Source organism: Prionailurus viverrinus, chromosome A1 (genome assembly GCF_022837055.1).
Source record: "Prionailurus viverrinus isolate Anna chromosome A1, UM_Priviv_1.0, whole genome shotgun sequence".
In the NCBI taxonomy this organism is placed as follows: Eukaryota; Metazoa; Chordata; class Mammalia; order Carnivora; family Felidae; genus Prionailurus; species Prionailurus viverrinus.
In genome coordinates this window covers 687,511-703,242 of record NC_062561.1, presented here as the reverse complement: position 1 = coordinate 703,242, position 15,732 = coordinate 687,511, and the positions used below count along the sequence as shown (strand labels likewise).

The 15,732-nt window shown below is 40.7% G+C and overlaps 1 protein-coding gene across 7 annotated transcripts in view; it reads right to left on the bottom strand.

Annotated features, from left to right (window-relative positions):
• Positions 1-15,732, bottom strand: part of PARP4 (poly(ADP-ribose) polymerase family member 4) — a 121,663-nt gene that overhangs the window by 38,304 nt on the left and 67,627 nt on the right. For all 7 annotated transcript variants that reach the window (XM_047873383.1, XM_047873403.1, XM_047873394.1 and 4 more), the window contains 4 exons: positions 6,440-6,635; positions 5,370-5,437; positions 4,604-4,791; positions 1,547-1,646 (listed from right to left, as the gene is read on the bottom strand). In XM_047873383.1, the coding sequence (XP_047729339.1) occupies positions 1,547-1,646; positions 4,604-4,791; positions 5,370-5,437; positions 6,440-6,635 (552 nt within the window). The remainder of the gene's footprint in view (positions 1-1,546; positions 1,647-4,603; positions 4,792-5,369; positions 5,438-6,439; positions 6,636-15,732) is intronic.

The following is a 15,732-nucleotide window of genomic DNA, read 5'->3' as shown; positions in this document are numbered from 1 at the left end:
TTTCTTTTCCTCCTTCCTGCTCAGGGTACTTTTTCAAAAAGATTTTAAATAGAATTCTTTTTAAAAAAATTTTTTTTCTAATTTTTATTTATTTTTGAGACAGAGAGAGACAGAGCATGAATGGGGGAGGGGCAGAGAGAGAGGGAGACACAGAATCTGAAACAGGCTCCAGGCTCTGAGCTGTCAGTACTGAGCCCGACGTGGGGCTCAAACTCACGGACCGTGAGATCACGACCTGAGCTGAAGTTGGACGCTCAACCGACTGAGCCACCCAGGCGCCCCTTAAATAGAGTTCTTAACAGCATTAGCACATAATTTAAACGTGCAAAACATCCCTAAATCATTCCATCAGTTAATTACTAATACACAACTTTTGCAGGGAGTAGATTCCAATTATACAAATTAATCCTACAAAGGGCTTGAATAGATGTTTTCCAAAGAAGGTGTACAGATGGCCAAGGAGCACATGAGAAGTTGTTCAACATCACTAGTAATTAGCAAAATGCGAATCAAAACCCCAATGAAATACAACTTCACACTCTACAATGGTTATTATGAAACAAAACAAAACAAAAACCCCCAAAACAACAAGTGCTATTGATTATGTAGAAAAACTAGAACCCTAGTACATTGCTGATGGGAATATAAAATGGTGCAGCTGCTATGAACAACAGTATGGCAGTTCCAAAAAGCTAAACACAGAATTACCATATGACCCAGAAATTCCACCTCTGGGTATACACCCAAAATAACTGAAATCAGAGTCCTGAACACATGCTTGTGTGTCAATACTCAGAGCAGCATAACTCATAACAACTAAAAGGTGGAAACAACACAAATGTCTATCAACAAATGAACCCATAAACGAAATGTGGTGTGTGCACACAATGAAATATCACTTAGCCTTTAAAAAGGAAGAAAATTCTGACATAGTCTACAATGTGCATAGATCTTGAAAATATTATACCAAGTGAAATAAGCCAGGCACAAAAGGACAAACACTATAGGATTCCGCTTACATGAAGTATCTAAAGTAGTCAAATTCACAGAAAGAAAGTAGAATGGTAGTTGGCAGGGGCTGGGGTGTAGGTACAATGGGAGCAGCTCTTTAATGAGTTGAGTTTCTGTTTCGGATGATGAAAAATTCTGGAGATGGATGGAGGTGATGGCTGCACAACATTACGAATGTGCCTTAATGCCACTGAATGCCACTAAAAATGGTTAAATGGTAAATTTTATGTATATTTTGCCACAATGACAGATAATGCTAACAAAACATGGATACTACTTTACCTTTAAAAATCCCCCATGATACTTTATAAAGAAGAAATCAAACTACAAGCTAAGAGAATGACCTAATTAAGGAGAATCTTTCTGCTAGATGTTAGACAATAACTGAGGGGTGCAATACCTTCAGGCCTGTGGCCTTTTTGTAGGGCCCCTTTCTATTAACGAAAACACAGAAGTTACTGTCAATGGATTTGTAAGCAGATATTATTTCCACATATAAGCATAAAACTGGAAATAAGATGTTTGAGAAACGTACCTGTTTTTTCCAACTGTGTTTGGATTTTGAGTTAAAATACTCAAATACTCCAGCACCGTACTGGGACAAAGTCCTTAAGATATGACGATTTGCTGTAGAACTGATCACATTTCACATGTTATAATCTTCAAGAAATTTTAGAAATGTTTTTGAAGTACATGTAGTTAACAGTGTTGATATAGTTCAGAACTCAATAGAGGAAACATTATATGCAGAAGAATTGCTTTTCTGTAGTTGAGGTTAGAGAGACAAAACTCAGGACAGACAGTATGAAACATCTGAAGCTTTGGGTAATTTAGGCTCCCATATATCAGAAAACCTATTTCTCTTTCACAATAGAAAAAAAAAAGCAGAAATTCTTGACTCCTGATTTACCAAAAGAGAGAATAGATGATTCTGAAAAACCTCTGAAAAGTTATCAGAATACTGGTAAAAATATCAACCTGCTTTCAATGAATGTCAGTTACCCAAATTTGATCCCAAAGGCCAAGAACTGGCAAAGAGTTAATAAAGTCTACATCTTCAAATATAATGCACATCTGGGGGCACATGGGTGGCTCAGCAGATAAAACGTCCCACTCTTGATTTTGGCTCAGGTCATGATCTCATGGTTTGTGAGATCAAGCCTCGCATCGGGCTCTGCGCTGACTGTGCAGGGCCTGCTTGGGATTCCCTCTCTCCCTCTCTTTCTGATCCTCCCTGCTCTCTCTCTCTCTGTCTCTCAAAACAAACAAACAAACAAACAAACAAACATTAAAAAATTATGATGCACAACTAGATAGCAAAAAGGATAGGGAAGTGTCTTTCTAGCAAAAATAAGCTTTGCTATTTGAATGACAATGTCGTATTAAATTTCTCTTGATAATAATTCTGTAACTATTAAGAAAGCTTTTCTTAGAGACGTTCCTCCTAAAATAATAAAGAAACAATTATTTTTCAGGAAAAGAACTTAAGAAAGTTATTTATTTCTGAAATATGTCTTAACCTATTTATTAAAGATTGGATTTGTCTTTAGTCTTCAAAATTAATTGGTGGTGACTACACCAGTTAGAGAATCCCCCTAAGCTGGAGTTTATTTCTCTTTTACCAATTTCATCAGCTAGTAAGGCTGCTTGGAATCTGTTTTTGCTCCTGCTGTGCGGACCTCAGGGGACAGCTTGTTACAATAGGCAATAGTTCAGTCTCTACTCCTGGAGAACTCACATCTTGCTAGAGTTTGTGAACACAAATGAGTATGAGAAACCTGTAGAAAGATCCTAAAAACCTGACAGAAAATCAGTAAAACTTCCAGCTCCCTCAGGCTGGGTTGTGTGAGAGCACAAAGTCACCTCCCGAAGGAGGTTTGTGCCCACCCACCCCCATCACGGCGTCCTCCCCTACTGCCGTCGTGGCACTTAGGAAAACCCATCTCCCTTTGAGCTTACTGGGTTGTTTGCTGTCTGGCTCCCCATACCCGGCACTGTGGTCCTGCACCAAGGCGCATCTGTCTCATGACAGGCCCTCAGCAAAAAAGGAATCAACGGGGCCTGGTGTCTTCTGCACTGATGTCTGAGCCACGACCCTGGCACTGCCTCTGCCACACGGTCAGGGGAGCAGGGAGGAGGCAGGTCCCTGCAGCGTGTTGCGGCCAGCCCCCTGTGTGTACAGGCACAAGTTACTCAGGTGAAGTCCATTTAGGAGCACTTGCTGGGGAAGTCCACGGGGGGCTGGATAATTTCTTGGTTGGTCTGTGGTGCCCAGCTCTCACATTAGGGAACAGGACTGGAGCTGTGACTGAGGCAGGGCAGACAGAGGAGAAGAGCCCTGTGGGCAGGCAGGTCTGGCTTGGGTACAGGGCCCTCAAAGGGTGTCTAGGGCTCCAGCTCCTGAAAGTCATGGCCGAGGCCTGAGGAGGACCCCGGTCCAGGACAGCAGAGTGGCCCCAGAGAACAGCAACACCCACCTCCACCCCTATCCCTGTGTTGAGGAGCTCTCCCGCTCCATGCACTGCCTCAGAATAGGGAGGCCTGGTGATCATTTCCCAGGATGGTGACTATGTGGGGGAGAGTCCCAGGAGACGAGGGTGCAGGCATGCTCTGTGCAAACACCAGTCTGGCCCTTGGTGTTTTCGTTATGTTTACACCGTACACCTCGGTTTCGTCCAAAACAGCTAACTATAATTGGGGTGGGGGTTCATTCCAACAATGAAGAGGGTCTAGCCTCCAGAGAGAGAGATCTTAAGTCCATTATAGGGTTTGAAAATGCAAATGTAGCAGCCACCACAAAGGTGTGAAGGAGCAAGAGCCTGGGTGGGACCCTCAGCCCTGGTCACAAACCGCCAGGGGTGGGGGTGCGCCCGGCACTTCAGGCTTCTCAGGATAGGCTGGAAATCGGGATTTTTATGTAACATAATAATATCTAACGTTGACTTGGTGTTTGCCGTGTGCCATCTCTGTTCTTAAGACTATTCTTAAGTACTTTTTATGTTTATTTTTTTAATGTTTATTTATTTTTGAGAGAGAGACAGAGACAGAGAGAGACAGAGAGATTGTAAGCTTGGCAGGGAAAGAGAGAGAGAGAGAGGGAGGGGGAGAGAGAGAGAGAGAGAGAGAGAGAGAGAGAGAGAATCCCAAGTAGGCTCCATACTGTCAGTGTAGAGCCCTACACGGGGCTGGAACTCACAAACAGTGAGATCATGACCTGAACCAAAATCAAGAGTCAGACGCTTAACTGACTGAGCCACCCAGGTGCCCCGTAAGTACTTTTTATATATGAGCTCATTGAATCCTCAGAGTAAATCTATTAAATCTATGACTTTTTCACTATCATCTTCATTTTATACACAAGAGATTTAACAACATGCCCAAGGTCAGAGCTAACAAATGGCCAATTCAGGTATTGAGACCCAGGCAGTCTCAGAGCCCAGAGCTCTACAACTATATGCTAAACAGTTTCTATACACCGTTATCAACTTCAAAACTTCTAGAAATCCTGTGTAGGCCAACAAAAAAAACCCTGCCCACAGGCTGCCTTCTTCACCCACAGTGTTCACTGTGTCACTAGACCTCCCACACTTACCCAATACCACAGGAGAACAGCCTGGTGTGTTGGACATTTCTTTTCACAAGCTGCAATGTCAGACTCTCATTCTGGAGGTGCCCATCAGATATAAGGAGAATGTTCCGTAACCCTTGAGAAGGGTACAGTAAATTTAAATACCGGAGTGTTTTCCAGAAGTCTGTATTTCCCATGGTAGGTGTAGCAGACTAGAGGAAATGAAGTGAAAGGTTATTTACTACTTTTGGGGTCTATTCACCATTAACTGTCATCATTTACTGAAGCACGTCTCAGTGAGGGTTTAGAGACATCGTCACTGAAAAGATATATTTTTTTCTCAATTATACATTTGTGCAACAACTACACTTATATCCTCTTAGTTTATTTTATGTCACACAGTCACTATAATATTATCAGTGGACACTTATTTGACTTTTTTTATGCTTCCCCAGGGTTTGCAGGCATGGACTGAGGAAGCAATTAGTCATTCTCAGCTTGCTCTGTCTTCAGAAATAGAAAAAAAGGAACAGAAGAAAACATTCCAACGCTGTTGCATTTAGGTGGTAGGAATGTGGGCGATTTTTTTCTTTCTACCCTTTTTAATTTCCAGTTTTTCTTTAATGAGTTCATATGGCTTTTATTAATAAAATAAAAGAGCCCACCAACATACAAAAACTGAAGGACTGGGGGTGTTCCAATAGAGCTCGTGGGGGAAATAAGTCTGGACAGTACTGTTAAACCTTGATAGGAAAAGACCCAAGAGATGAAGGAAGGTCCTTTTACTCACCATAATGAACTCTGTTGGCACATTGTTGCTTGTGATGTACTTAGGATATGAAAATAATTCCTTGTAACCTGTGTGATAAGATTGGCGTGAGGTGTAGCTACGAAATATTCACTTTACTGACCATTAACAATGTTTGATAGTTTTAACATACAAAAAATTCACCACACTATTCCTTTAACTAATAAACTCTAGTGCACTGAAACTATGCACTTTACAATGCAAAGTGTCCTGAATAAAATTACATGTAGACTTCTGTTCTGTAGCAGATTGCTCATGCAAAGTAAGATGTGGGGTGTCACAACAGCACAGGCAGCCTGGCCACGGCAGGGACACGTTCTCCTTCCAGGGCCTTGGTTTTCCCAGGCTTATCTGACCTCTGCCCAGCAGCAGCAGACCCTAGCTCCTTCATAAAAGGGTAGGTCTTCTGCTCAATGGGATGGAAAGTAAGAATCATCAGGACCGGACTGCCCCCTCACTCTACTCTGGTTCTTTCTCTCATTCTTGAAATACCTTCTTCTGGTGGCTGACATGTCCCTGGACCCCCACCTGGAGGATGGTATTGCTTTTCCTCTAAAAGGGCTGATCTGATGCTTGCTGAACCCTTATAGATTTTCTACATTGTGCTGATTTCACATGTTCTGCCCATATGCTTGGGACCCTCATACATCTCAACCAAGGGTCTTGCATTTGGTTCAGCTGCTAGGAATACCAGTAGTATTTATAAAGCACTTGATATGTGATAGGCACTGTTTTAAATCCTTTACAGGCATTAGCTCAATCCTTACAACAACACTGTGAGGTAGGAACTATCACCCTTATATTACAGATGAGGAAACTGAGGTATAAAAAGTTCAAGTAATTTGCCCAAGGTGACAGCCAGGGCTAGTAAGTGATAGAGTTGGAATGTGAAGCCAGGGATCTGGCTCCGGTGTTCTGGTTCTTGAACTCCATGCTATGCTACCTCTTACTCCATAGGTGAGGTCAGGGTACTAACAGCCATCAGCTCTACTCATGAGCATGTTCATATTAAGGAGGAAGCACGCTTTGGACTGGGGCCAAAGAGCACTCACCTGTGCCAAACTTGACAATGTTTATCTTTTGCTTCTTTCCCACCAAGGACAGTGCATATAAGGCAATTTGCTTGGCTTGCAAGAATGTCGCACCCTCCATGGAAGCGGAGCAATCAAGACAAATAATCACTTCATTGTTCTCAGCTAGGTCAGGGAGTGCGATATCGAGGTCTGGTTGAAAAACAAGCATGCAGGCCTAAAAAAAGAAAAAAGGTGCTGGACTGGTGTTTATCTTAAACTGGTCTGGCTTGTTTACATTGGTATAGGCATGCCTTGGAGATATTGTGGGTTCGGTTCCGGAATACCACCATAAAGCAAGTATCACAATAAAGTGAGGTAAATAAAGGTTTTGGTTCCTAGCGCATATAAAGTTATGTTTACACTACAGTGTAGTCTATTAAATGTGCAATTGCCCCGTGTTGGGCTCACTGACAGCAGGGAGCCTGCTTGGGATTTTCTCTCTCTCTCTCTGTCCCACTCACAATCTCTTTCTCTCTCAATCTCTCTCTCTCTCTCAGAAATAAACATTTAAAAAAAAGTTATTTTTTTGCTGCCAAGGGTCCTGCCTCGATGTCAATGGCTGCTGACTGACCAGGATGGTGGCAGCTGAAGGCTGGAGTGGCTGTGGCAATTTCTTAAAATAAGATTAACAATGAAGTTTCCGCATCTATTGACTCTCCCTTCCATGAATGATTTCTCTGTAGCATGTGATGCTCCAGATGTGTAGCTGTGTAGATGTAATGTGTAGCCTGATGGCAGGGCTCGATACCATGACCCCGGGGTCATGAGCTGAGTCAAAATCAAGAGTCAGAGATGCTCAACTGACTGAGCAACCCAGGTGCCCTAATTCTGAGTTAATTTTTGAGTGGTGTAAGATAGCGGCCTAATTTCATTCATTTGCATGTAGATATCCAGTTTTCCCAGCACCAATTATTGAAAGGGCCATCCTTTCCCCGTTGAATATTCTTAGCTCCCTTGTCAAATATTAGTTGACAAAAATGCATGGGTTTATTTCTGGGCTCTTAATTATGTTCCATAGGTCTATGTGTCTGTTTTTACAACAGCATCACACTGTTTTGATTGCTACAGCCTTGCAGTATAGTTGGAAATCAGGAAGTGTGATGCCTCTAGCTTTATTATTCTTCCTTAAGATTGCCTGGGCTATTCAGGGTATTTTGTGGTTCCATCATGAAATATCTTACCATTTGTTTGTGCCTTCTTCAATTTCTTTCATCAGTGTCTTAAGGTTTTCAATGTACGTGTCTTTTACTTCCTTTGGTTAAATTTATTCCTAAGTATTTCCCCCAGGTGTCCCATGGTCTATACTTTTCTTATAGTATCCTACAACTTTTCTGAATTTATTTGTTCTAACAGTGCTTTAGTGGAATTTTTAGGGTTTTTTTATACATGAGATCAAGTTATCTGCAAACACAGACAATTTTACTTTTTCCTTTCCTATTTGTATGCTTTTCATTTCTTTTTCTTGCCTAATTGTTCTAGCTAGGATTTCCAGTACTACACTGGATAGGAATGGCTAGAGTAGGCACTCTTATTTCTGATTTTAGAGAAAAAGCTCTTAGTTTTTCATCGAGTCTGATGTTAGCTGTGTTTGTAATACATGGTCTTTATTATGTTGAGGTAACCTTCTATACTCAGTTTGTTCCGAGCTTTCATCATGAAAGGGTGTTGAATTTTTTCAAACCCTTCTTCTGCATCTATTGACAGGATCATATAATTTATTTTATTTTTATTTATTTTTAGTTTTTAAATGTTTATTTTGAGAGAGGGAGAGCAAGCAAGCAGGGGAGGGGCAGAGAGAGAGAGAGAATCCTAAGTAGGCTCTGTGCTGGCAGCATGGAGCCCGACACAGGGCTCAATCCCATGAACTATGAGATCATGACCTGAGCCAAAAGCAAGAGTTGGACGCTTAACCCATTGAGCCACCCAGGCACCCCAATTTTTAAATTACTTTTTAAAAAGGACAATTTTTTTTGACATGGGAAGGGGCAGAGGGAGAGGGAGAAAGATAATTCCATGAAGGCCTCAGGCCCAGTGCAGAGCCTGACACAGGGCTCAATCTCATGACCATGAGATCATGACTTGAGCTGAAATCAAGAGATTTCGGACACTTAACTGATTGAGCCATTCAGGCACCCCATTTTTAAATTTTTTATTGATGTGTACTTGACACACAATGTTACATTAGTTTCCAGTGTACAAATAGTAATTTGACAAGTTCATACATTATGCTATGCTTATCACAAGCATAGCTACCACCTATTATAATGGCATTGACTATATTCTCTATGCTGTTCCTTTTATTCCCATGATTTATTCATTCCACAAGTGGAAGCTTGTATTTTTCTAGCATTCTTTCATTTCAAGAACTCTTTTTACCATTTTTCATAAGTCAGGTCCAGTGGTGATGAATTCCCTTAGCTTTTGTTTGGGAATGTATCTCTCCTTAATTTCTGAAGGACAGTTTTGCTGGGTTTATGCTATATTGTGATTTATAAGACATATATATTTGGTCAACTCATATATATTTTGTCTTTGTCCACTGTTCCTCACACACATCTCCCAAACCCCCTGGGATTTCCGGGTGCCTGGGTGGCTCAGTCCATTAAATATTGACTTCGACTTCAGCTCAGGTCATGATCTCATGGTTTGTGAGTTTGAGCTCAATGTTGGGCTCTGTGCTGACAGCTCAGAGCCTGGAGCCTGCTTTGGATTCTGTGTCTCCCTCTGTCTCTGCCTCTCCCTGCTCACGCTCTGTTTCTCTGTCTCTCAAAAATAAATAAACATTAAAAAAAAATTTTTAATCCAAAACCCTTGGAATTTCCTAAGTGATGAGAGTGATAAAGGTGTCTTTTGTTATGTTAATGAGGTGAGTTTTGGATCCCCACCTAAGGAGGGGGGCTGGTTGCTAGGAGAATCAACTATATGATCAGAGAGTTAGAACCTTTAGTCCTGTCCATAGACTCCTGGAAGGGCAGTGAGACTGGAGACTGAATCAATCTCCAATGGCCAATAATTCTTGCCAATCATGCCTATGTGATGAAGCCACCATAAAAACCCAAAAGATGGGCTTCGGAGAGCTTTCACATTGGTGAACACATGGAGATGTGGAAGAGTGGCGTGCCTGGAGGGAATGGAGGGTCTGTACCCTTTCCCCAGACCTTGCTGATGCATATCTGCCATCTGGCTGTGCCTGAGTTACATGCCTTTGTAATCAACTGGTGGCCTAGGGAGTAAAATTCCTCTCTGAGTTCTGTGAGTTGCTCTAGCAAGCTAATAAAAACTGAGGAAAGGATTGTGGGAATCTCTGATTTATAGCTAGTTGGTCAAAGTACAGGTAACAACCTGGACGTACATAGTATAGTGGTATGTTGGGAAGCCCCCTACCTGCCTTTGGAACTGGGTCCAGGAACCCAAAAGACAGTATTCTTGGTTGGCAGTTTTTCCTCTCAACGCTTTGAATACATCATCGCACTCCCTCCTGACCTCATGGTTTCTGCAGAAAAATCTGCTGATAGCCCTATGGGAGTTCCATTGTATGTGATGAGCCATTTTTCTCTTGCTGCTTTCAAAAGTCTCTCCCTGTCCTTGATTTTTAATATTTTAATTATAATGTGTTTTAGAGTAATCTTCTTTCAATGGATCTTGCTTGGGGTCCTCTGAGCTGCCTGAACCTGGTTATTCATCTCTCCCTCAAGATTTAGGAAGATTTTAGCTATTATTTCTTTGAATAATATTTCCACCCCTTTCTCTCCTTTCCTGGGATGCCCATGATGCAAACATTCTTTTGCTTGATAGTGTTCCATAATTCATGTAGGCTTTTTTCACTCATTTTCATTCCTTTTCTTTTTATTCCTTTAATTTCAAATGATCCGTCTTCAAGGTGATTCTTTCTTCTGCATGATTAAGGGAGTTGGTGAAGCTCTGTCTTGAATTTTTCAGTCTGTCATTGTATTCTTTTTTTTTTTTTTTTTTTTTTTTTGGTAAGCAGCAGTCACTGTGATTTGTTTTTTTTCTACTGAATATTTCTTTCTTTCTTTCTTTCTTTCTTTCTTTCTTTCTTTCTTTCTTTCCTTCTTTCTCTTCTTTCTTTCTTTCTTTTTCTTTCTTTCTTTTTCAATATATGAAGTTTATTGTCAAATTGGTTTCCATACAACACCCAGTGCTCATCCCAAAAGGTGCCCTCCTCAACACCCATCACCCACCCTCCCCTCCCTCCCACCCCCCATCAACCCTCAGTTTGTTCTCAGTTTTTAAGAGTCTCTTATGCTTTGGCTCTCTCCCACTCTAACCTCTTTTTTTTTTTTTTCTTCCCCTCCTCCATGGGTTTCTGTTAAGTTTCTCAGGATCCACATAAGAGTGAAAACATATGGTATCTGTCTTTCTCTGTATGGCTTATTTCACTTAGCATCACACTCTCCAGTTCCATCCACGTTGCTACAAAGGGCCATATTTCGTTCTTTCTCACTGCTATGTAGTACTCCATTGTGTATATAAACCACAATTTCTTTATCCATTCATCAGTTGATGGACACTTAGGCTCTTTCCATAATTTGGCTATTGTTGAGAGTGCTGCTATAAACATTGGGGTACAAGTGCCCCTATGCATCAGTACTCCTATATCCCTTGGGTAAATTCCTAGCAGTGCTATTGTTGGGTCATAGGGTAGGTCTATTTTTAATTTTCTGAGGAACCTCCACACTGCTTTCCAGAGCGGCTGCACCAATTTGCATTCCCACCAACAGTGCAAGAGGGTTCCCGTTTCTCCACATCCTCTCCAGCATCTATAGTCTCCTGATTTGTTCATTTTGGTCACTCTGACTGGCATGAGGTGATATCTGAGTGTGGTTTTGATTTGTATTTCCCTGATGAGGAGCAACATTGAGCATCTTTTTATGTGCCTGTTGGCCATCCAGATGTCTTCTTTAGAGAAGTGTCTATTCATGTTTTCTGCCCATTTCTTCACTGGATTATTTGTTTTTCAGGTGTGGAGTTTGGTGAGCTCTTTATAGATTTTGGATACTAGCCTTTGTCTGATATGTCATTTGCAAATATCTTTTCCCATTCCATTGGTTGCCTTTTAGTTTTGTTGTTTCCTTTGCGGTGCAGAAGCTTTTTATCTTCATAAGGTCCCAGTAGTTCATTTTTGCTTTTAATTCCCTTGCCTTTGGGGATGTGTCGAGTAAGAGATTGCTACGGCTGAGGTCAGAGAGGTCTTTTCCTCCTTTCTCCTCTAGGGTTTTGATGGTTTCCTGTCTCACATTCAGGTCCTTTATCCATTTTGAGTTTATTTTTGTGAATGGTGTGAGAAAGTGGTCTAGTTTCAACCTTCTGCATGTTGCTGTCCAGTTCTCCCAGCACCATTTGTTAAAGAGACTGTCTTTTTTCATTGGATGTTCTTTCCTGCTTTGTCAAAGATGAGTTGGCCATACTTTTGTGGGTCTAGTTCTAGGGTTTCTTTTCTATTCCAGTGGTCTATGTGTCTGTTTTTGTGCCAATACCATGCTGTCTTGATGATTAAAGCTTTGTAGTCAAGGCTAAAGTCTGGGATTGTGATGCCTCCTGCTTTGGTCTTCTTCAAAATTACTTTGGCTATTTGGGGCCTTTTGTGGTTCCATATGAATTTTAGGATTGCTTGTTCTAGTTTCAAGAAGAATGTTGGTGCAATTTTGATTGGGATTGCATTGAATGTGTAGATAGCTTTGGGTAGTATTGACATTTTGACAATATTTATTCTTCCAATCCATGAGCACGGAATGTTTTTCCATTTCTTTATATCTTCTTCAATTTCCTTCATAAGCTTTCTATAGTTTTCAGCATTCAGATCTTTTACATCTTTGGTTAGATTTATCCCTAGGTATTTTATGCTTCTTGCTGCAATTGTGAATGGGATCAGTTTCTTTATTTGTCTTTCTGTTGCTTCATTATTAGTGTATGAGAATGCAACTGATTTCTGTACATTGATTTTGTATCCTACAACTTTGTTAAATTCATGTATCAGTTCTAGCAGACTTCTGGTGGAGTCTATCGGATTTTCCATGTATAATATCATGTCATCTGCAAAAAGTGAAAGCTTAACTTCATCTTTGCCAATTTTGATGCCTTTGATTTCCTTTTGTTGTCTGATTGCTGATGCTAGAACTTCCAGCACTATGTTAAACAACAGCGGTGAGAGTGGGCATCCCTGTCGTGTTCCTGATCTCAGGGAAAAAGCTCTCAGTTTTTCCCTGTTGAGGATGATGTTAGCTGTGGGCTTTTCATAAATGGCTTTTATAATCTTTAAGTATGTTCCTTCTATCCAGACTTACTCGAGGGTTTTTATTAAGAAAGGTTGCTGAATTTTGTCAAAGGCCTTTTCTGCATCGATTGACAGGATCATATGGTTCTTATCTTTTCTTTTATTAATGTGATGTATCACATTGATTTGCCAATGTTGAACCAGCCCTGCATCCCAGGAATGAATCCCACTTGATTGTGGTGAATAATTCTTTTTATATGCTGTTGAATTCGAGTTGATAGTATCTTGTTGAGAATTTTTGCATCCATATTCATCAGGGATATTGGCCTGTAGTTCTCTTTTTTTACTGGGTCTCTGTCTGGTTTAGGAATCAAAGTAATACTGGCTTCATAGAATGAGTCTGGAAGTTTTCCCTCCCTTTCTATTTTTTGGAATAGCTTGAGAAGGATAGGTATTATCTCTGCTTTAAACTTCTGGTAGAACTCCCCTGGGAAGCCATCTGGTCCCGGACTCTTATTTGTTGGGAGATTTTTGATGACTGATTCAATTTCTTCGCTGGTTATGGGTCTGTTCAAGCTTTCTATTTCCTCCTGATTGAGTTTTGGAAGCGTGTGGGTGTTTAGGAATTTGTCCATTTCTTCCAGGTTGTCCAGTTTGTTGGCATATAATTTTTCATAGTATTCCCTGATAATTGCTTGTATCTCTGAGGGATTGGGTGTAATAATTCCATTTTCATTCATTATTTTATCTATTTGGGTCATCTCCATTTTCTTTTTGAGAAGCCTAGCTAGAGGTTTATCAATTTTGTTTATTGTTTCAAAAAACCAACTCTTGGTTTCGTTGATCTGCTCTACAGTTTTTTTAGATTCTATATTGTTTATTTCTGCTCTGATCTTTATTATTTCTCTTCTTCTGCTGGATTTAGGCTGTCTTTGCTGTTCTGCTTCTATTTCCTTTAGGTGTGCTGTTAATTTTTGTACTTGGGATTTTGCTTGTTTCTTGAGATAGGCCTGGATTGCAATGTATTTTCCTCTCAGGACTGCCTTTGCTGCATCCCAAAGCGTTTGGATTGTTGTATTTTCATTTTCATTTGTTTCCATATATTTTTAAATTTCTTCTCTAATTGCCTGGTTGACCCATTCATTCTTTAGTAGGGTGTTCTTTAACCTCCATGCTTTTGGAGGTTTTCCAGACTTTTTCCTATGGTTGATTTCAAGCTTCATAGCATTGTGGTCTGAAAGTATGCATGGTATGATTTCAATTCTTGTATACTTATGAAGGGCTGTTATGTGACCCAGTATGTGATCTATCTTGGAGAATGTTCCATGTGCACTCGAGAAGAAAGTATATTCTGCTGCTTTGGGATGCAGAGTTCTAAATCTATCTGTCAAGTCCATCTGATTCAATGTATCATTCAGGGACCTTGTTTCTTTATTGACCGTGTGTCTAGATGATCTATCCATTTCTGTAAGTGGAGTGTTAAAGTCCCCTGCAATTACCACATTCTTATCCATAAGGTTGCTTATGTTTGTGAGTAATTGTTGTATATATTTGGGGGCTCCTGTATTCGGCACATAGACATTTATAATTGTTAGCTCTTCCTGATGGATAGACCCTGTGATTATTATATAATGCCCTTCTTCATCTCTTGTTACAGCCTTTAATATAAACGCTAGTTTGTCTGATATAAGTATGGCTACTCCAGCTTTCTTTTGACTTCCAGTGGCATGATAAATAGTTCTCCATCCCCTCACTCTCAATCTGAAGGTGTCCTCAGGTCTAAAATGAGTCTCTTGTGGACAACAAATAGATGGGTCTTGTTTTTTTTATCCATTCTGATAATAAATGTCTTTTGGTTGGCACATTTAGTCCATTTACATTCAGTGTTATTATAGAAAGATATGGGTTTAGAGTTGTTGTGATGTCTGTAGGTTTCATGCTTGTAGCGATGTCTCTGGTACTTTGTCTCACAGGATCCCCCTTAGGATCTCTTGTAGGGCTGGTTTAGTGGTGACGAATTCCTTCAGTTTTTGTTTGTTTGGGAAGACCTTTATCTCTCCTTATATTCTACTTTTTTTTTTTTTTTTTTTTTTTTTGGGACAGAGAGAAACAGAGCATGAACGGGGGAGGGGCAGAGAGAGAGGGAGACACAGAATCAGAAACAGGCTCCAGGCTCCGAGCCATCAGCCCAGAGCCTGACGCAGGGCTCGAACTCACAGACCGCGAGATCGCGACCTGGCTGAAGTCGGACGCTTAACCGACTGCGCCACCCAGGCGCCCCTCTCCTTATATTCTAAATGACAGACTTGCTGGATAAAGGATTCTCGGCTGCATATTTTTTCTGTTCATCACATTGAAGATTTCCTGCCATTCCTTTCTGGCCTTCCAAGTTTCAGTAGAGAGATGGGTCACGAGTCTTATAGGTCTCCCTTTATATGTTAGAGCACGTTTATCTCTAGCTGCTTTCAGAATTTTCTCTTTATCCTTGTATTTTGCCAGTTTCACTATGGTACGTCATGCAAAAGATCGATTCAAGTTACGTCTGAAGGGAGTTCTCTGTGCCTCTTGGATTTCAATGCCTTTTTCCTTCCCCAGATGCGGGAAGTTCTCAGCTATTATTTCTTCAAGTACACCTTCAGCACCTTTCCCTCTCTCTTCCTCCTCTGGAAGACCAATTATGCGTAGATTATTTCTCTTTAGTGCATCACTTAGTTCTCTAATTTTCCCCTCATACTCCTGGGTTTTTTATCTCTCTTTTTCTCAGCTTCTTCTTTTTCCATAATTTTATCTTCTAGTTCACCTATTCTCTCCTCTGCCTCTTCAATCTGAGCCGTAGTTGTCGCCATTTTATTTTGCAACTCATTGATAGCATCTTTTAGCTCCTCCTGGCTGTTCCTTAGTCCCTTGATCTCTATAGCAAGAGATTCTCTGCTGTCCTTTATACTGTTTTTAAGCCAGCGATTAATTTTATGACTATTATTCTAAATTCACTTTCTGTTATATCTTTTAAATCATTTTTGATCAGTTCGTTAGCTGT